Source organism: Chelonoidis abingdonii, chromosome 19 (assembly GCF_003597395.2).
Source record: "Chelonoidis abingdonii isolate Lonesome George chromosome 19, CheloAbing_2.0, whole genome shotgun sequence".
Lineage (NCBI taxonomy): Eukaryota > Metazoa > Chordata > Testudines > Testudinidae > Chelonoidis > Chelonoidis abingdonii.
Genome location: NC_133787.1, coordinates 18,604,009 through 18,625,421, shown reverse-complemented (window position 1 = coordinate 18,625,421; position 21,413 = coordinate 18,604,009). Strand labels below are relative to the sequence as shown.

The following is a 21,413-nucleotide window of genomic DNA, read 5'->3' as shown; positions in this document are numbered from 1 at the left end:
CGGGCGGGCGCGCAGGTTGCGGCTCTCACTCTCGCAGCCATGCCGCCGAAGAAGTACGTGGCCGCGGGCAAGAAGCGCAGCGCCGACTCCGGTGTGGAGACAGAGCGGGGCGCGCTGACCCAGGAGCAGAAGGACCAACGGATCAGCCTCTTCCTCAGGGGCTTCAACCAGCAGGGTGAGGCGCTGCCCCGCGCCGGCCCGGCCCGGCCCCTCCCCGCGGCTCGGGGCTGAGCAACGAACGGGCAGCTTGGGGGGCCGTCCGTCCCCAGCAAGGCAATGGGGTGGGGGCCGAGGCTGGCCAGCTGCCGCCTGCCTGGGGGGGTGGCTACTGGGCCTTCTCCGTTCCAGGCCCGCGCATCTCCCAGTGTCGTGGGGGCCTCAGCCGGGGGCGGTCGGCCGGCAGGTGAGTCTCAGTGCGGAGGGGACTCCCCCGCCGAGGGGCTCCTGGGCGGCCGCTCTCCTGCCACAGACGGGCTGGCCCAGGGTCTGGGACTAACGCAGCTCACCAGGTTATTCGGCTTCCTGGGTATTTGGTCAAATCTGATATCCCCCCCCCCCCCGCTTGCAGGGCCAAACCGGAGCAAGTGGCCTCCCCTCAGCAGAGTTACTCGCGGGGGCGCCAGGATGGCCCGCTCCGCATAGCGAGGTGGGTGCTGTGAAGCACAATCACGGTTACTGAGGCCGATGCCAGTTGATTAGTAGCCTGAAGGAGGAAGAGGGATATTTGTCACACTTACCAAGTGCATCCTTGCTCTTGGGCTGGGGTGCTCCCTGTTGTGTTAGCACAGAGTGGCCCACTTCCTGTCCTCAGGTGAAAAGGGAGCTGCTGTAGCTGAAAAAAACAGCATAACTTCCAGTTAGAAAATACTTCTTAAATGTTTGGCTTGGTTTTCTTTACAATCGCTTCCTAGATGTAGTTCATTAAGGATGGTGCCTTAGAAGGGGAAACGGAGGAACACTCGAAAGAGAGACTTAAGTGACAAATAGAAATGAACAAATGTGGGCACTAGTGGATAAAGTCTGGTTGCAGATAATGGGGTTAGCATCTTCATAGAATTCACGGGTCAGTTCATGTTCTTAGGAATGTGGAAACTTTTCATCTGCACTTTCAACTTAAGCATTGGGGCACAGAACTACCCTGTACAACTCCTGTTGGGATGACTATTGTCTGCAGAACTAATAAATACATGTATTTACATTTGATTTCTAACTACATAATCATCTCTAGTTAAAAAAAAAAAAAAACCGCATGTGACATCAGTCCTGATATGTAAGTTTCCTATTGACATTGTCAGAGGCCACAAGCTGACTTATTATCGTCTAAGGATTTCTAATGAAATTAGTTGAGCTAGACTTTTTGGAACTATTACATTAAAAATCAACAGAGGCCTTGTAATGGCCTTACTGACCATCTGCACTGAAACCAATGAGAAATGACTACTGAAGTGTACATTTGATCAGATCAGTCTGGCAATTCAAGCAGCTTGCAATACAACAATAAAGAAATACAGCTTTGGCAAATGCACAACTTACTAAATGTTAACTTCTGATATTGTAAACTGCCTGTCAAGGCACCAAAGGACTAACCACTATTAGTCTTCAGAAGAGGCCAAACCATTAGTTTAAGTTGCTGAACAGCCATAGATTTGTTCAGAGCCTTTGAAAAATCAACCCTTGGACTTTTTCTCCTAGGTATGACACTACAAGTTGGTTTGCTAACTCGTATGCAGGCAATGATAGCTTTATCATCCCTCTTAAAATAAAGAAATACACTTTATTTACCTGAAATGTTGTAAAACTTAACTTTATGCAGTCTCTTTCCTTCCTTCCACTTAATGGCTAATCTAGGATTTTTCTCTCTGGGAAAGTGTGTGTGTGTAAAGCACTGGACTGGGATTTAGAAGATCTGGCTTCAGTTTCTTTGTAACCATGGGCAAGCTGGATAATCTCTCATCTATCTGTAAAATGGGATGGTATTTCTGTGTTTTCCAGGGGTGTCCTCAGGCTTAATTAATAATGATGAGATGCTTGCCTATTAAGGTGATGAGGGCATGTAAGTGCCTAGATAAGGATAATGCTAGTTTTAAAATGTTGACTTGTTTACCAGTTGAGGACAGCCAGATTCTAGGAACATGTGGCATTCGATAACTTAAAATCTACTTTGAATTAAGCTGAACTTCTAGTCAAACTGATTGACCCCTGTACATACATGATCTTAATTCTTCGACTGGAACAAAGGGTACTATCCAACAGGCAAACTATTAATGAACTTGGAAATGTATTGTACACTTAGCAACAGTTTGTGTTTTTTTTTATCTGAAGCCAAAGAGAATCTTCAAGAAATGAAGAAAGAAATTGATTCACTTTTGCAAACAGCTGAGAAAACATTTAGAGTGGAGTTACTGAAGATGCCAGTTGCTGTCAGAAAAATGAAGAGAAAAGACTTGCTTAGTAAGTGTGGTTTTCAAGCCCTAAAACTCTCTTATAGGGCTTGAAATTGTACAAATGACATACAAGAAATTGACCTTGACTGGGGTGGTATCAGTTGTGCACCACAACTTTCTTCCCAGCTGCATAACTTGTTCTCTTCCAGGCTCTTTCCTTCATCTAGAACAAGGGTGGGCAAACTACAACCCAGGGGCCGCATCCGGGCCTCCAGACAATTAAATCTGGCCCTTGAGCTCCTGCCAGGCAGCAGGATCCAGGGCTTGCCCTACTCTGGTACTCCAGCCGGGGAGTGGCAATGGGGGCTTGCCCCACTCTGTGCAGCTCCTGGAAGCAGCAACATGTCCCCCCTCCGGCTCCTACACATAGGGACAGCCAGGGGTCTCCGCATGTGCCCCCGCCCCAAGCGCTGGCCCCGCAGCTCCCATTGGCCAGGGACTGCAGCCAATGGGAGCTGCGGGTGCGGTGCCTGTGGACAGGGCAGCATGCAGAGTCACCTGGTCCACGCCTCTGTGTAGGAAGCAGAGGGGGCACATGCCGCTGCTTCTGGGAGCTGCTTGAGGTACGTGCTGCCCAGAGCCTACACCCCTGACCCCAACTCGTGCCCCAACTCTCTTCCTCAGCCCTGATCCCTCTCCCATTCTCCAAACCCCTCTGTCTCAGGCCAGAACACCTCCTGTACCTCCAACCCTTCAGCTCCAGCCCAGAGCCCGCACCCCAAGCTGGAGCCCCCCTCCCCCCTCCCCTGCCCCCACCGCAACCTCCTGCCCCATCCCAGAGCCCCTTCCCACACTGTGAACTCCTCATTTTTGGCCTCACCCCAGAGCCTGCACCCCCCAACCCCCAATTTTGTGAGCATTCATGGCTTGCCATACAATTTCCATATCCAGATGTGGCCCTCAGGCCAAAAAGTTTGCCTATCTCTGATCTAGAAGCATATAGACCACAGTTAAGCAAATAGTAGTGACTGTAAACAGGATATGTGTTCTTTTTTTCTCTCTTGTGTAACAGACCTGCAAGGAGGAGAGGAAGCTGCTGTTGTTGCTGCCGCTGTTGTAGCAGTAAGTGTTTGTAAATTGTAGCAGAACTTTAAATATGGAAAATCTGACAACATAAAGGAACTTTAAAAGGAAGATTTTTTTACTATTAGCTTAACTTAAGAAAAAAAAATGCCAAACAAAAATGTGTCAGGAGGCAATCACCTATAATAATGTGAAACTACTGCACATTGTTTCTGACCCTTTTAGGGTAACTTACAGGTATTGTTGCCACAACTTCGTTTAGTTATTCACTCCCATTCTGTCTTGTGCATGTGACTGAAAATGGATTTGCTAATCATCTTTACTTCATGCTGGAAACTCTCTGAAAACACCTTGTATCACTTCACTTTATGAACTTAGTCACCCTCTCCCCTAGGCTAACATAAATGTGTCTTGGAGAAATTTACTGATTGTACAGATCTCACTTTGTTCTTTAAATATATCTTCTAGAATGACTGCTCTGTAGAGGACATTCCAAATACCAGGCTGGTGAGGAATTGCAGCAAAAGAGGTGAATGATTTAATGGCATGGACTTCCGGTATCTGATCTATTATTATTATTAATGGTATGAATTTAGTGACTGCAAAAGAAGTGTTGTTAAGACTCCCTTTGGTACTCTGAGTATACAATTTATTACGTAAAGCCTACATAATAACAGCCATACTATGTCAGACCAAAGTCCATCTAGCCCAGTATCCTTTCTTTTGACAATGACCAAAGCCAGGGGCTTCAGAGGGAATGAACAGAACAGGTAGTCATGAAGTGATCCACCCCCTTTTGCCCATTCCCAGCTTCTAGCATACAGAGGCTGGGGACACCATTCCTGCCCATCCTGGCTAATAGTCATTGATGGACCTATCCTCCATGAATTTATCTAGTTCTTCTTTGAACCCTGTTAGCCTTGGCTTTAACAACATCCTCTGGCAAAGAGTTCCACAGGTTGTGCGTTGTGTGGAGGAAATACTTTTTTGTTTGTTTTAAACCTGCTGCCTATTAATTTCATTTGGTGACCCCTAGTTCTTGTGTTACATGAGGAGTAAATAACCCTCCCTTATTTACTTTTTCCTCACCAGTCATGATTTTATAGATCTCTATCATATTCCTCCCTGCCCCCCCTTAGTCGTCTCTTTTCCAGGCTGAAAAGTTCCAGTCTTATTAAAAGTCCCAACAGATATTTGGGAGCGCAGGAAGCAGGAGGCAGAGTGATGCAACATTGTGTTGGGCACTGTATATATCTGAATGAAGGGTGGAAGGGAACACAGAGGTGAAGTGAGTTTCCCAAGGTCACAAAAGTCAGTGGCAGAGCTGGGAGTAGAATGCAAGTCTCCTGGGGAGTCCCATTCCAGTCACCTATCTAATGGATCCATAGGTGCCGACTGCGTGGTGCTCCAGCCCTGGAGCACCCATGGGGGAAAAATTGGTGCGTGCTTTGCACCCACTGGCAGCCAAGCTCCCCGCCCCAACTCACATTGCTGCCGCCTCCTCCCTTAAGCACATCGCATCCCCGCTTCTCCTCCCAGCACTTGCTGTTTCGTGGTGTAAGAAGCTCTGGGAGGGAGGGGGAAGGAGCGGGACCACAATGTGCTCAGGAAGAGGTGGGGCTGGGATTTAGCGAGTGGGTGGAGTTGGGGCGGGGACTTTGGGGAAGGGTTGGAATGGGGGTGGGGCAGGGGTGGAGTCTGGGCAGGGCCGAGTCGAGCACCCACCAGCACCAGCAGAAGCTGGTGCCTATGGATGGACCACTCTGTCTGTAAAAGAATAAGTGATCACTCTGTATCTGACCTATCAGTCCTCATCCTCAAAGGAAATCTACACGCTTAAAAGATACGTTTGGGAGTTTACATTCATAACCTTATTAAGACCATGATTTTTAGTGTCTAGCAAAAACCCTGGATTTATGTTTTATTACAACAATCTGTACTCCACTAACCCCCTTTTGTCCTCTGACTGTAAGGGTGTTAATGCACCACTTCACTTTGAATGGTCCCTTAGAATATGTACTAACTACTTATGCTAAACTTTCTGTCTGTCTGACCTTGTATTTAGCTGTGACACACTGCTAGTACCTTTCTCAGACCTGAGCTCTGTGTAGCTTGAAACCTTGTCTCTCTCACCAACGGAAGTTGGTCCACCTCATCTCTTTAATCTCAGAACAGGTGCAGTAGAAACAGTGCACCTCTGTCACAGTGGTCTGAACCTACTCCGGAGGGGGGGGTCACTTGTAAGGGTGAGAGGGTGGCTTGGTATCCTTGGCATCCCAGATATGTCAGTGAGGGTGGAGATCCATATATAGTAGTTTTGATGTTGGCGCACTTGCAATCCACCTACGCATTGAACTGAGTGCCAAATGGCCATCAAATGATGGAATCAATTGCTATTTGTCTACTAACAGTCAATGTAGAGCTAAATGGACTTGTCGTTGTGCCCATCACTGGACCTTTTAATATTCCATGTATTTCTAATCCACTTTGAATTGTGCTTTTTCTGTAGTTAAGGTAACTACAATTGTTGAATATAAAGATGAGGAGACTCTGCCTGCCAGGAAAGCATCTCAAAAGGTATGTGTTCAAGGAAAATAACTAGGACTAGATCTGTCCTGAAACCTGAGGCTACCTCAGTTCATCCCTGGTCAGTTGCCTGCTTGTTATCTTAAACTAAGCTATTTATTTTAAAAAGAAGTATGAACTATTCTTAATTCAGAATTAGCTGTGCTCCAATATGCTTATTTTAATTAATTAATTTTAATATAAAATCCTATTGTGAATTAGTTTTGTAGGCAACAGATAATGAATTAATTAAATGTACAAAAGTCATTTGCTGTAAATTCAGCACTATTTTTTAAGTCTCCTCCTGAAATTGAGTAACTCTCTGGTAACGGTCCATCCTGCTGAATCATTAGAGGATATGATGGGACTTTAAAGTCCCTAAGTTGATTTTTCTGTTTGTTTGAATCCCATCTTGCGTTCAGTAGATAGCTCCCCATATTTGTATGGGTTGTTTTTAGAGACCAACTGTGATAAAAAGCATTGCATCTGCATCAACTTATCCAATCTTAACTCTGTCTCACAACTCAGTGACTTGATTTTACTCAATGACTTGCAAGTTTCAACTGGGCATTATTTAATGGGTCTTCTCCCCCACATCCAGCAAAAAGACTTGATCTAGTGGTACAAGCATGTGTGTAGATGTGCCAAAATGGCTCTTTCAAAAAGTGTTATGTAGAGTACTGACCTGTCAGAACAAGTAAGACCGTAAACAGTTCTATACGATGAAGCCATAGCATAGGAATTTCACATGCCTCAGTTTACTCATCTGTAAAGTGGGTATAATTCCCTATTCAACAAGGGTTTTAGGAGGTTTAAGTCTTCATCTGAAAGTTTCAGTCCTATGACATTTAATGTCATTTATTCTAACAATGCTTAATTTTTTATTTATTTATTTTAAGGTGTCTAAAACAAAATCACTGGTTTCTTTAGCTTCTGGCACACATCTCAAAGAAAACCAATCTCTTTGTAGGTAAGACCATGATCTAGAGTAATTTATTTGGACTGAGTAGCTTTTCAAAGAAATTGCCATGATTTTTAACTCTGCTATGAAGAAAAAGCATTTAATTAACGTTACACAAGCTGGATCAGATTTTGTGATTTACTGTACTGAAGTAAATTTTAATCAGATGACTTTTGTCACCCCGCCCCCCATGGGGTGGCTGCTAAAGGGATATAGTGCAATCCATTTGAATGTATATACTTGTGCATCCAGTTGTGTGTGTAATATAAAAAATCTAGTTAATCTTTAATTGCAGACAACATTTAATGGACTAAAGTAGCCTTCAGGTAACCTGACATGCTTCAGTTAACAAGAATAGCAAACTATATAGTAATGCGTTTTTTTTTGTTTGTTTTTTTCTAATTTTAACATCTGAAATGGATTTGCATGAATATCCGTAGTGGAATATCTATTTGAGCTACTTATAGCAAAGATGAGCCGAAGTCTACTCTTCTTTGATTTGCGAGTTAGAGGAACTGATGTCTCCAGTCAAATAGGCATAAAAATCTGTGCAATTATGTATTGCAACTGTTCACCTTTTAAGAATATGAACATGTCTACTAGTTCAACATAAACCTTCTATCCTCTTTCTAAAGTGTACTCTAAATGTTGAATCAACTCATATTGAACATGAGAAGAAAACTAGAAAGTCTTAAGTAGGTTTAGTTATTCAGACTCCTAATGTAGGATTACAGATAATCTTCAAATCCACAAAACTGACCTGTAAAACTAGTCAGCTCCTTGAGTAGGCAAAAGCTGTTGTATCAGTCTCTGATGCATGGCATTTCCCTAATGTTCAGTAGCATTTTGCTCACACCAGGTCCTGAAGCTAACTCTCTCTCAATTCTGTGTGTGGGAAAGGCTTCAATCCCTACATCTAAAACAATCTTTATGGGCCCATTAAGATCCAAAACTGGAAGTGGCTGTTCTCTGGCTCTGGTTCAGATGTGGCCTCTCAAGAATTCTTGTGAGAACTGATCCTAGGAAAATTCCCTCCACTTTTGATTAAAACTGCCAGGAGACTGTATAGGAACCTTTGCTTAACTGTGTCCAGATCACTGTGCTCTCTCAGCCAGTTTCTAATACAAATAATCCTATATTGCTTCTAGCCCTCTCTACTTACATAGGCTAGATTCTGATGGGTGATATCTTGCTGTGTAAAGGACTTCACCTTTGCTGTGCCTCCCCACCCCACCTTTTTTTAAAGCAACACTAACTAACTAGATAACTACAGAGTACTGTAACACTGTCTAACTTACCAGCCTTCTGCTTAGGGAATTTAAAATATCTGCTTCATAACTGGAATTCTCTAGACTAAAAGTACTGTACTGTGTAAAAGCAAATGCTGTTTTTCTGGCAGATCTGCATGCTCTACTCCAAATGTGAGGCATTTTAAGGCTCTTACATCTGATCGCACAGCTGGAAACTATAAATCTGCTCCACGTGTTTCTAGAAGGTAGGCCTTTCAGGTCATAGCGCAACTGATCTCATTTCATTTTAAACTCTTACTGCCATACATATCTGCATACCAAATAAGGAATGCTCCTTTGAACAAGACAATGTGAAGATCTTTATAAATACAGTGTCTGCCACTGTAGGATTTTAGGAAAGGAAGGTGGCTTCTACCTCTAAAAGGGTTCCTGCTCATGAATGAGGGTGGGGGAAGAGACTGAAGTGGATACAATTTATACTTATGTTGAAATTCTGGAGGTACTGGCTGTGTTTTCATCATTAAGGTTACCTTCTGAAGCTGGCTTAATGGGGCACAAACTACTAGCTTTCTCACGTGTTGACTGTAGTTTACAGAAACATAACAGTTTAGAAACAAGTTTTCAGCACCTCTAATTTAGCTGAAATAATTCACTCTTGGTTGAAAGTACTTGCAACATTTAGTATAAATTCATACAAATACTTCTAATCAATTAAACTATACATTGTAGCTGGAAAGGTTCTTAAAACTGGTAATTCTGAACTTACTTCTGGCAGAAACAAGCTGCTGAATGAAGTGAAATGCTTTACAGTAAGACAGCCAAAATCAGCCCTGATGCCACAAAGTGGTTCACAGAATTACCTTGGCCTGCTATTATTATGCCATTGTGTCAAGCATCTGTCTCTTTCAGGTTAAAGATGCCTAAAACATTATACTTGCTCTCAGATATTGGAGCCTGCCTTTGACTACAGTACAAAATAATGTTAAATACAAGGGAAATATAGGAATTCCATGTCAGACCTGTCATCCACCTTCTCCAGTTTCCTGCCTCTGAAAGTAGCCAACATCAGATGCTTCAGAGGAAGGTGCAAGAAACCCTGCAGTAGTCCAGTCCTGGATAATCTGTTGCTAACGAGTCTTTTCCTACTCCCTAATAATTAGACTTGCTTAAAAACTGATGCTTTAGGGTGAGTGTTAGTGTTCACTGTGATAACTAGAGACTGTTCTTCTCCATGTAAATGTCCAATCCCAACTGAAGATTGATCATTGGCTTAGAATTTCTCAGTTGTATTCCACCCTGCCAGACTGGCAAAATATTACCTGGTGGTGCCAATAAACACTACTGCCTTCAAGATGTTAAGATGTTTGGGTTTTCTTTAGTGTTAGTTCTAAATGGTTTGTAGAACAAAGTAGAAAATGAGGACACATTAAGTGCACCCATTACGAAGCTGACTGTTACTGAATCACATTGGCTCTAATGGCTCTCTGTAGGACATGAAAATGCAATTTATTAGAGGTGAAACTCTGTTCTTCTATTCCACTTCTAGACTACCACAAATGGCTGTCTCAAGAACTGTACCTATGAGAGAGAAAGTCCAAGCCATGTCACTAAGAAGTAACTCAGTGCCTCGGGAAAAAGCTGTTCCATTTGTTAATATACCTCTGGCTGATGGAAAGGTAGTAAACCTTAACTTTTCAGTTTCACTTGCTTTAGATGAATCTGTCTCTAGCAAATATATAAAAAAAGGGGTATCTGGAAAATGTTTTTTTTCCCTGTCTTTGCCATCAGTAGCAGTTGCTATAGTTAAGTGAGCAGCTGTAAACAAAATGGCTTTTCAAAATGGTCACTTTCTGAAGTGAACATTTCTATTAACTTTCCATATTATAACAACATAAGAATGGCTATACTGGTTCTGACCAAAGGTCCATCTAGTCCAGTATCCTCTCTTCTGCCAGTGGCCAATGCCAGGTGCCCCAGAGGGAATGAATGGAATAGGTAATCATCAAGTGATCCATCCCCTGTCACCTGTTCCCATCTTCTGGCAAACATAGGTTAGGGACACCATCCCTGCCCATCCCGGGTAATAGACATTGATGAACCTATCCTCCATGAATTTATCTAGTTCTTTTTTAAACTCTGTTATAGTCTTGGCCTTCACAACATCTTCTGGCAAAGAGTTCCATAGGTTGACTGTGCATTGTGTGAAGAAATACTTCCTTTTGTTTGTTTTTAAACCTGCTGTTAATTTAATTTGGTGACCCTTAGTTCTTGTATTAGGAGAAGGAGTAAATAGCACCTCCTTATTTACTTTCTCCATACCAGTCATGATTTTATAGACCTCTATCATACCCCCCCTTAGACATCTTTTTTTATCCAAGCTGAAAAGTCCCAGTCTTATTAATCGCTCCTCATATGGCAGCAGTTCCATACCCCTAATCATTTCTGTTGCCCTTTTCTGAACATTTTCCAATTCCAATATATCTTTTTTGAGATGAGATGACCACATCCGCATGCAGTATTCAAGATATGGGCGTTCCATGGATTTATAGAAAGGCAATATATTTTCTGTCTTATTAGGTATACATTTCTTAATGATTCCCAATGTTGTGTTTGCTTTTTTGACTGCTGCTGCACATTGAGTGTATGTTTTCAGAGAATTATCCACAATGACTAAGATCTTTCTTGAGTGGTAACTGCTAAATATTGCATTAGTATCAGTTTAGTAAATAACTTAGTATCTTGTCCGAACACTTGAACATATGATGATGGTTTCTAGGTATCATACCAATTACTATACTGACCAGGCCTAGTGAGGTGAAATAAGAATTTGATGTACAGTAACTCCTCACTTAAGGTTGTAGTTATGTTCCTGAAAAATGTGACTTAAAGCGAAACGATGTTAAGTGAATTCAGTTTTCCCCATAAGAATTAATGTAAATGAAGGGGTTAGTTTCTGGGGAATTTTTACTTGCGTGCGCACACACACACACAGCTTTAAACAATTTATTAGTGGTACACAGTGATGATGATTGTGCAGCTTGGTTGAGGTGGAGGAGTCAGAGGGTGGGATATTTTCCAGGGAACACCTTCCTGCTAAACGATGAACTAGCAATTTGCTTAGCCTTCGAGGGTTAACTCTCACAGGCTACAAGGCAGCAGGAATGGAGGGAGAGGAGAGAGCATTGCAGACAGATACACGCGCTGTGTGTGTGAGGGAAAGAGATGCACATTTCCACTTTAAGTACACTGCCTTGTTAATTAGATCAGCTTGCTGAGATCGCAGCTGCTGCTGCCAGCAAGCTCCCTCTGTCCTGAGTCCTGTCATGTGTTCCCCCTGCTCTGTGGAAGATGGGGTAAGTGGGATGCAGGGGAGAGGGGACACTCTGACACTACCCCACCCTTCCTCCTCTCCCCGACGCAGCAAGCAAGCAGGAATCTTGGGGAGCAGCTCCAAGGCAGAGGGCAGGAGCAGCACATGGCAGTGGGGAGAGGGACAGCTGCAATTGCTAGCCTGCTGGGAGCTGCTGCACAGGGAACTATGGGGAGCAAGGAGCTGATGGGGGAGAGAGGGAGAGGGGGGCTGCCTGTCCACCCTGGTTTCAAGCTGCAATGGGCTGCTCTTCCTGCAAGCAGTGGACAAAGCAGGCGGCTGCCAAACAATGTTAGAAGGGAGCATTGCACAACTTTTAAACAAGCACGTTCCCGAATTGATCAGCAACAAAACAATGTTAACCGGGACGACTTTGTGAGGAGTTAGTGTATTTCCTCTATGCTTTCACTAGGCCATACAGTCTAAAATAACAGAACACTTGGGCTAAAGAAATTCTGTGAATAACTTGTTTCAGTCTGCACTACTGCTGGCTTTGAAAGATGGGATTCTGGCTGTGAAAGTTGCTGGATCTTAGTTGGCTAACAAGACACACACCTCACTGTGCCCTGGGTGTGCTGAGAACACTTATTTCCACTTAGATTTGGCTCCTTGACCAGCAGCAACCCTAGTTTAATGGGCCATTATCTCGTGTTCAGAATGTCAGTCATAACTAGAGCCAGTGATAAATTAGGAGACCTGTGCAGACTAGCACTTTCTGGGCAGAATGTTCTGTGAGCCAATAAAGCTGTTAAACATGCGCCTCAACTCAACTTCAGTGCATGGTTGTAAGAAAAACTGATATGGTGAGTCACATGAAACATGGTGAATATCTCAATCACTTTGTGATTATGCTCAGACTCTCTGTTCTGCTGGTGAAGACCTCCATAACATCAATGTCGAGTTGCTTAATGATGACACAGTTCAGCATATTCATAATCTAGTGGTAAGTTTACAGAACCAGTAATTTGTAAATAGTCTAAGATTGCACAGAAGTCCTGACACTTAATCTTCAAATCATCTATGCAAGGAGCAAACTATTTCTAGTAAGGAAGAAATGTTGCTTCAACTTTAACTTACTTGAAGCAACATTTTTCCTTTACTAGGAAGAGACAGCCTTTGAATAGGTCTATTTTATTGAGTCCTGTCAGTGATATTGCTCCTAAAGAAAGGGCAGAAGTCTTTCTTCTCCTCCTGTCTGCCAGCCATGTGAGGAAACTCTGCTTTTCTCACTAATATCAGCGTCTCAATCTGCAAATTAAAACAAAGACAGTGAAGTTTCACATAATGTATATTGATGGAGGGGATTGTACCTCACTCTCTGAATAAGAACTATAGGGGTCCCATCAAATGTGTAGTAAGCTTGGACAATAACTCCTCCCCCTACATTATAAAGGCGTGCTTATATACCCGTCTCCAGGAGAGAAATTGTACTCTGCTGCTAAACATCACTACTAATTTTATGCAAGCTAGTGGCCCTCCTCCCAGAGGTTATTGTAATGGGGACTCTAAGATCTTGCTAATATGTAATATTAGAAATACAGTTGAAATATCCATAGTTATAAGTGGGTAATGAATATTGTGTGGAAAAGTGACCCACCCTTATAGGTAGTTGGACTTTGTTATATGAATTATAGCAGTCTGAAGACTTGACAGCTACAATATGGCATGCCTCTGCCTCTATTGCAAGCACAGGATGGGGAGGTGTCTCTAAAAAGCTAAATAGCAGGCATCAGATTGTTCTGCCCTCTCTGCTAATCTGTACGTTTTCCTACTGCTCTACTACTGAAGATTTGCTCCTCAATTTAGCTGTCTTGCAGAGTTTAAACAACTCTAGTTTTAATGTCTGCCAGTAAAGTTGGTCTAAAATGGCTTTCTTTCCCCCCCCAGAGCCAGTTGACTGTTTTATGTGGAAAAGCAACAGTTAAACCAAGTTAATGGAGTCTACGTGCATATGTTGTGTTCTCTCAGTTGTGTATTATATAAATATTCTGTGCAATTATTACTTGTCTGTTTTAAATGTTTACATAGAGCTTAATACTTTTTTAAATAAAGTTTTATACTGCATATTTAACTTTCTATGTATAGAAAGACTTAATGATCATATTGCTGTAAAATGTGTCTTTACAAGCTCAAAGCCACATTACCAGTTGCTTCCTTAACTGAAAGATAAGACTGCTTCCTATTCATGTTAGTTTAATGAAGGGACAACTTAGTATCCTTTCCAGATTGCTCATCTCTATTTTTGACCTCCTGTGCTCAGTAAATTATACATTGGAATAAACAGTAAAATACATCTGTTACATCAGAAGCATTTCCCATCCTTCTGAAGTTGTGCAGCATTAGTGCTAAGCACCAATTCAAGATGATGCAAGATGATATAAATTCATTCTTTTAGACCTGCTTAGATCAATCTATATGAAAGTCTCATTTGTAACTTGTATACTGGGATGGGCGTGGAGGGTGTCATGTAAATTAAAGAAGGGTAGAAGTCACTCTAAACTCTCTTGTTAGGCTGTCTTGGTATTTCTCTAGTCTAGCCCACAGTCACATTCAGAGTAAAACCCTAAGTTAAATGAAAGGCATTCAGGCTCAACTGTATCAGATCAGTTTCTCACTAGGCTTCTCTAAATTAATTTTTGCAGCTGTCCTAACATTTTCAGTTTTGAAACTCATTGATCCAGCACTCTGAAGCTTCAGTTGTATGTACTATGTTGACACAAGCTGCCAGTACTTTATCTTGTAACTGTTATGGGGTGAATGAATCTAGAATTAGATTATAATCAACAGGATGTCATCAACCACTTCAGGTTTCCCTCTTGATCCAAAGAGTAGTTGTCCCTAGCAAATCTTGATTATAAGAAGCCTCTATGTTCGAGGAACTCTTCAGGTTCATAGGGTTGTTTCTTAATAATTTTTCTGACATCAAGCTATTGGATAACTAGGAGGGCAATAGTGTAAAACTAGCACTGGATTGTTTAGCAGTTCAAGAGTAAAAAATAGTAATCTTCTGAACAGTTACTTTGACAATCTATATCTGTTAAAACCTTCCACTTCAGTTGACTTTCAACCAAATTTTTTGCATAGTAGGTCGTCGCTCCCATTCAAGTTTAGAGCATAACTCACAGAAGCATGTTCTACTAGCTAAACTTTTGTATTGCTTCTCACAACAACCTAAGCTGCTAAGCTGAGCTTGGGTGCAAAGATGAACTGGGCCTCGACACAGGGGACTGCAGCCTTTGCAGTCTTATGAGAACTCTAGTGGCTCACTTAAACTTCCCTTTGCTTTTAGCAAGGGTCCTGTAAGGGTATTTGACTCTGGTTTCCCTTACATGTACACTTATTATTCTGCATGTTTCCTAAAGTAATTCCTTCACTGGACGTAGGCATAGGTTTAAGTATGGTGAGAGGCAAAGCTGTGCTGCTGGAGCAGCTTTTTAAAACTAGGGGACTTTCCTAGTACTCTGCCTCTGTACAAATCTAGTGCTGCTCATGGCAACCTGTGTCCTCTAGTGGTAGAGGATTAGGAGTGGAAAGGCTGAGGAACTTCTCTGTAACTTCAGTACCTGTTCTTATGATCCTTTATCTCTGTTAAGAGCATAGGAAATTTTGTCACCTTACCTCTTAGTGCAGCTTTTGACACTTCTGCATCACTAGTGACCCTTTCCCACTAGAATATTTACTTAAGAGGCATCTGCCTTGTCTGTCATAAATAGGGTGACCAGACAGCAAATGTGAAAAATCAGGGCATCGGGCGGGGGGTAATAAGAGCCTATATAAGAAAAAGACCCAAAAACCGGGACTGTCTCTCTAAAAATGGGACATCTAGTTACCCTAGTCATAAAACTACATACATAACAGCTTCCCCTTCTGGTTATGTGTTCCAGTTAATGAAACTAGATAATCTTACACTGCAGAAAATAGCAATGAAAATAAGGCAATTATAATCAAAGGGGAAACAGTCCTTGCAGACTCTCAAACATTAACAAAAGAGAATGTTATGTTGGGAAGTTAATGAGAATATAAAAAATTGTTCTCTCTGTTAGGTTGGGTGTGATTACCATGGCATTAGGAGGTAGAGTTGGTTAATTTATTATCAGGGTTTACGTTCTCCTGAGTCTGAGTAAAATTTGCAAGAGCTTCAACCTTGGCCATATAGTTCCTAGAGTTAGTGTTGATAGACTCTGTTATTATTTCACCCCTTTAAAGGGTAGTTTTCTCACACCTTGTGTATTTTCACTCTGAGGGTTTTTCTACATGGAGATTTTCCTGATTAACCCTGTAGATGGACACTCTGTTACTCTGGGAATAAATGAGGAACAAATCCAGGTGCAGACAAGACCTAAGGTAAAAGTGGGGGAAGTCAGAATTTGGTACATGTGATCTATCAAAACAATCCTACAGCTATTGACTGCCCCATTCAATACTAGTACAAACCAACAGTCTGTATCGTGATTTGCAAGACCCTCCACAACATGATCCAAGCCATGTCAATAATGCCATCTCCACAAGAAGCCTATAACTGTCCAGAGATGATGTATGAAACTGAGTTGCAGCTTTCTCTATAGCTGTTGTACAGCTGTGGAAGTTCTGAGAAGATATTACCCCACATCTTGCCATTAATTTCAGAAATGTAAGATCTCCTTTTTCTTAAGTTATCTATTCCAGCAATTGCAGCTATACTATATGGTTGTGGTAGGGTAATGCAGTATGGGGAAGAGGAAGATGGATTAAAAAGAATCCTTATGCTCACAGAGGGATGGGAAAGGAGTTACAGGGAGGAGCTAGAACAGCTCGATTTTGATCAGCCTTGGTAACCTCCTAGATGCTCAAATACCTGCAGTAACATACAGTGTACATGAGTAAAGTAAAATAACTAGACCACATTTCCCACAATATTCTTGAAAAGGTTTTTTTAGGGTTTAAAGAAGCTTTTAAGCCCTCTGTAGGTGGTAGCAACACACTAAACCCTGGTTTGCACTAGGAACTTACATCAGTACAGTTTTATCTCAGGAGAGTGAAAAATTCACAGGAGTGAGACACACAACTATACTGCTGTTAACTTCCTAATGCAGACACTAGGGCAGCAGCATTCTTCTTCTGTTGACATAGGTGCTACCTCGGGGGGAGGTGGATTACCTGTGTTTATGGGAGAAGCCCTTGGGTTGGCATAGGTGATAGCCCTTCAGTGTAGACATTAAAGTGCAGCTGCCGCATTTTTAAGTGTAGACATACACTTGTAGTCTAGGCTTCCTGAGGGTGTTTGTGGGAAGATAAAGATGAATAACTTAGCATGAAGGGTGAGTAGGTACTCAAAGTTAACACACAGTCTATGCTGTTTAATCACAGTGGACCCAAATAAGTAATTCAGAAGAACCAAATTGTTGTGAAGTGACATTATCAAGCTTGTTAGGATAATTTATGCAACAACACTTAGTGCTTATCTTCAACCTGTTTCTTTTGCAAGTCGTTACCTAAAACCACATAACCAAAATGTTGTACAATTGTTGCTAGGGAAGTTTGTTTACATGTTTAAACTTGATGTACTCAAACAAGCCTAAGCAAGTATTTTGAGCTTAAACATTGATCTGAGAGATGCTGTACAGGGAGGGAGTCATGTGCAGGTCAGTTAACTCTTAAAAAAAAAAAAAAATTGCTCATTTAAGTAAGTACTATTATTTCTGCCTACCTCAGCAATCAGAGCTGATCAATACCATTTTCAGTGCATTGGTGGGAATTTAGGCTCTTAAATAGCAATTGTGTTCTATTTCCCTATGCTGAGGACTTGTAAATATGCTGCATTATCTTGGTTCTGCTGAGTAAGCATAACATCACTATCTTGAAACAAGCAGCAAAAGCATCTATCGCGGGGTCCTCAAACTTCATTGCATCACAACCCCCCTTCATGGAGCTTGAGCCCTGGGTGGGAGAGAAGAGGGACCACATCTAGAGTCCCACTGTCCTAGGTGGAGGGAAAAGGGGCCACAGGCCAAGTCCTGCCTCCTTGGGTGAGGCTGCAGCCTAAGCCCCATTGCCCCAGGTCAGGGTGAAGCCTGGGCTGCAGCTTCAGCCCTGGGTCCTAGCAAGTCTAATGCTGGCTGTGGTGACCCTATTAAAATGGGGTCATGACCCACAGTGAGAATCAGTGATCTACATTTTTAGAATCAAGGAGATGAGTATTACAACTCAGTATAAGTATCTTGATGGAAATACAAGAATTCAGTGGGGACTGGCAAAGCTAAAGTTTGTCCTATCCTAGTTCTCTAATCAATCCTTCAGTATGTACTTTGGAGAATCCTCTTCATCCTTCCTCCAGTGGTTTTGGGGGAGGCATTTCTACATGGTGCTGCTATTTATCCCTTCTCTTCTCTGCCTCAACTTCCCACCCCATCATAAATATCTCCCCCTGACTCTCACAGATATTATGGAGCACACAACAAGCAGCAACAGAGGGATAGCTCAGTGGTTTGAGCATTGGCCTGCTAAACCGAGGGTTGTGAGTTCAATGCTTGAAGGGGCCACTTCAGGATCTGGGGCAAAAATCAGTACTTAGTCCTGCTAGTGAAGGCAGGAGGCTGGACTCGATGACCTTTTAAGGTCCCCTCCAGTTTTAGGAGATGGGTATATCTTCTATTATTTAATAACAATGGGAATATTGGTTGCACTGAGGTCTGCCCTAGTCAGCAAACAGCACCGTCGAGCTTTTTAATATCTAAAGGCACATTCTACCACCATTCTGCACTTGCTCAGCCTATAGTTGAACTGTTCCTTACAAGTGTCCAGGCTGCCTGTGTATGGCTTCATGAGCCATGGGAGCAAGGGGTAGGCTGAGACTCCAAGGATAGCATTTCAACTTCCCCAACAGTAATTTTTTGATCTGGGAAGTAAGTCCCTTCTTGCAGCTGCTCAAACAGCCTGGAGTTCCTAAAGATGCAATCGTCATGCACCTTTCCCATGCACGTTGATGTCAGTGAAACATCCCTTGTGATCCAACAGTGCTTGCAGCACTGTTGAGAAGTACCCCTTGCAGTTTAGGCAGTGGCTGGCAAGGTGGGCTGGTGCCAAGATAGGGATATGCGTTCTATCACCCCACCACTGTTAGGGAAACGCATTGCAGCAAAACCATCCACTATGATCTGCACATTTCCCAGAGTCCCTACCCTTCATAGCAGAACATCAGTGATTGCATTGGCTACTTGAATCACAGCAGTCACCACAGTAGATTTGCCCACTCCAAATTCATTCTTGACTGACCAGGAGCAGTCCGGCACTGCAGGCTTCCACAAGGCTATCAGCACTCGCTTCTCAACTGTCAGGGCAGCTCTCATCTTGGTACTCCTGCAGATCAGGGCAGAGGAAAGCAACTCACAGTGTTCCAGAAAAGTGGCCATACGCATGCGAAAGTTTTGCAGCCATTGGGAATCATCCTATACCTGCCACATTATGCGGCCCCATCAGTCTGTGCTTGTTTGCCAGGCCCAGAATCAGCATTCCACTGTTTCAACCAGCCCCACTGCCACCATGATGTCCCAATTGCCTCATCCCATGCTTTCAGGAACATCTGTGTCCATGCCCTCCCTCCTAATTGTCCTCATGCTGCAGTCTCTTAACCAGGTTCTGCACATACTGCTGTATAATGCGCAAGGTGTTTACAATGCTTGCAACAGCAGCGGTGAGCTGAGCAGGCTCTATGCTTGCCGTGCTATGGCCTCTGCACAGGTAACCAGGAAAAAAAAGGCACAAAACAATTGTCTGCAGTTGCTTTCACCCAAGGAGGGAGGGGAGACTGACATGGGGCAAAAACATTGTTGTGGGTGGTTTTGGGTACATCAAGGATTGGGATCTTAACCCAGAATTCCAATGGACAGCAGACTGCAGGACAGCTTCCCACAGTGCACCGCTCCCTTGAGTCAATGCTAGCCACAGTGGTGAGGACACACTCAGCGTGTATGGGGGACATACACAATCGACTGTATAAAATTGAATTCTAAAATTTGACTTCTATAAAATCGACCTAATTTCATAGTGTAGACAGACCGCAAGGGTCTGTTTATGCCAAGGGTTAGGCTAGGTGACCATATATGGTCTCTGTGTCTTGAAGTCTGAAATTCTTGAAGTTACCCATCTTCAATCCTGGAAGGAAGTCAAAAAAGCCTTGTTGCTAATCTAAGGACAGTGGATCAAATAAATAGCCCAAGACTTACCTAATATCAAAGGGGCACTAAAAGCCAAGAGCTGTTAAACAAACAAGGAACAAAATTCTAAACTTTGAGAAGCAGCAGCATTTGTTTTTGGATGTCAAAGCTATTTTTCTAGCTCCATACTGAGAGGTGAAATCTTTTCATACGTTTAAAAAAAATTTAGAAGAGAAAGAATTCTAGTAAAAGATTGAACCTATCTGTGTGCAGGCCAACCAGTTCTTATATTAATAAATTAAAAGATACTTTGATTAATAAGGAAATCTGCATGCAGGTAGAGGTACTTCAACACTGAAATGGTTTGTCACTTGATTGTGAACTCTGTGGGGCAGGGATGAAGGTTGTACAGGGCATAGTCAAGTACAAGGATGCAATTGTACTAGGACTCTGAGGCAGTATAGTAAAACAAATACAAAGGAACTAACCAATTAAAATCAAGTTTAGTGTATCCTTTTAGATAAATAAAAGTGTGACAAGGGGAAGGGAGTATATTATACACCAACTGCTTTTATTTACTTTCAGAAACCTCACAAGATGGTAAAAAACTTTTACAACCACTTCTAATTTAGTCTTCCTTGTTCCCAGTCAGCTCTAAACCCATTATGTGTAAAGCCCATTTATGTACCATGCATCTAAAATGATAGATACAGGCTATGAAATTCTTTATTCTATTTGTAGCAGCTTACGCAGGTGCAGCCAAATCCCAAGCCTCAGGACAAGTTGTACAGAAACTTTACAATGTAGAATCTGAATTTAAAATATGAAACTTAAAATCTACACAACTGGTAAAAATCAAGCACAGATACGAGGACAAACTTAAAACCCATGTGAAAAGGAGTCTCGTCTTCCTTTCAAGTGCTTTATTCTGCTACAGAACAGTCAAAATGAAGATGTAAGCTTTGTGGTTAGTTTAAATTATACACTCTGTAGATACTATAGACCAATTTAAATTTAAAGGTTACACATACAGCAATAGATGTCCATCGATTCATCTGGATTGTTTATACAATCCAACTGGATTGCTGAAAACAAGTCAGGCAAAACTTGAAAGAAAATCCTTGTGCAACATTTTAGACAAATGTTTACTGATGGGCACACTGTACCCCAGGTCCATGATGAGCGCTTTCTTCATCAGAACTATCATTGTAGGCTTCACGTCTCTGACCACCACCTGATCCACGAGTGTTATCAAATTCTTGGAGATCTACCTCTTCTGTATCACCAATTACAGTGGGAACTTCTGGTCTAGATGGCAGAAGATCTTCAAGTTCCTGCCAATAAAAGGAGTATAGCTAGTGATGTATCAGAAAGCAGAGGTGTCAATATTTGGCACACATCTCCCCTTCATTCTTAGGCCATCTCTACATGATTAAGTTGCACCAGTTTAACTAAAAGGCTTTTTAAAAAAAAAAAGAAACAAGTGCATACCCCTGTGGGGACCTTCATGTTAGGTTAAGTATGTCTTACATAATTATCATACATGGATTAGCAATCTTAAAATTCAGCAGGTGTTTGCACCACTTTGCATTGGTTAAAATCAGTCCTTTTAACTGTTACAACTGTCTCATGCAGACAAAGCCATAGTCAGCAAAAACTGAGGAGTCA

At 42.3% G+C, this 21,413-nt stretch overlaps 3 protein-coding genes across 4 annotated transcripts in view; 1 reads left to right on the top strand and 2 right to left on the bottom strand.

Moving 5' to 3' along the window:
* The window catches only part of VPS35 (VPS35 retromer complex component), a 252,384-nt gene extending 247,187 nt beyond the window's left edge, over nucleotides 1–5,197 (bottom strand). Inside the window, exon 1 of the mRNA XM_032778082.2 lies at nucleotides 5,191–5,197. The gene's annotated coding sequence lies outside the window, so the exon portion shown is untranslated. The remainder of the gene's footprint in view (nucleotides 1–5,190) is intronic.
* LOC116823499 (borealin-2-like) overlaps nucleotides 21–21,413 on the top strand; it is a 25,600-nt gene continuing 4,207 nt past the window's right edge. Inside the window, exons 1-10 of one of the 2 annotated variants that reach the window (XM_032778092.2) lie at nucleotides 21–175; nucleotides 2,323–2,451; nucleotides 3,457–3,506; nucleotides 3,936–3,996; nucleotides 5,977–6,044; nucleotides 6,932–7,002; nucleotides 8,393–8,488; nucleotides 9,790–9,919; nucleotides 12,470–12,556; nucleotides 13,501–13,906. In XM_032778092.2, the coding sequence (XP_032633983.1) occupies nucleotides 40–175; nucleotides 2,323–2,451; nucleotides 3,457–3,506; nucleotides 3,936–3,996; nucleotides 5,977–6,044; nucleotides 6,932–7,002; nucleotides 8,393–8,488; nucleotides 9,790–9,919; nucleotides 12,470–12,556; nucleotides 13,501–13,548 (876 nt within the window). In that variant the 5' untranslated portion in view covers nucleotides 21–39 and the 3' untranslated portion in view covers nucleotides 13,549–13,906. Of the gene's footprint in view, nucleotides 176–2,322; nucleotides 2,452–3,456; nucleotides 3,507–3,935; nucleotides 3,997–5,976; nucleotides 6,045–6,931; nucleotides 7,003–8,392; nucleotides 8,489–9,789; nucleotides 9,920–12,469; nucleotides 12,557–13,500; nucleotides 13,907–21,413 lie in introns of those variants that run through there. The other variant, XM_032778091.2, reaches the window with a different exon arrangement.
* DNAJA2 (DnaJ heat shock protein family (Hsp40) member A2) overlaps nucleotides 20,298–21,413 on the bottom strand; it is a 17,890-nt gene continuing 16,774 nt past the window's right edge. Inside the window, exon 9 of the mRNA XM_032778090.2 lies at nucleotides 20,298–21,079. Within this exon, the coding sequence (XP_032633981.1) occupies nucleotides 20,891–21,079 (189 nt within the window). The 3' untranslated portion in view covers nucleotides 20,298–20,890. The remainder of the gene's footprint in view (nucleotides 21,080–21,413) is intronic.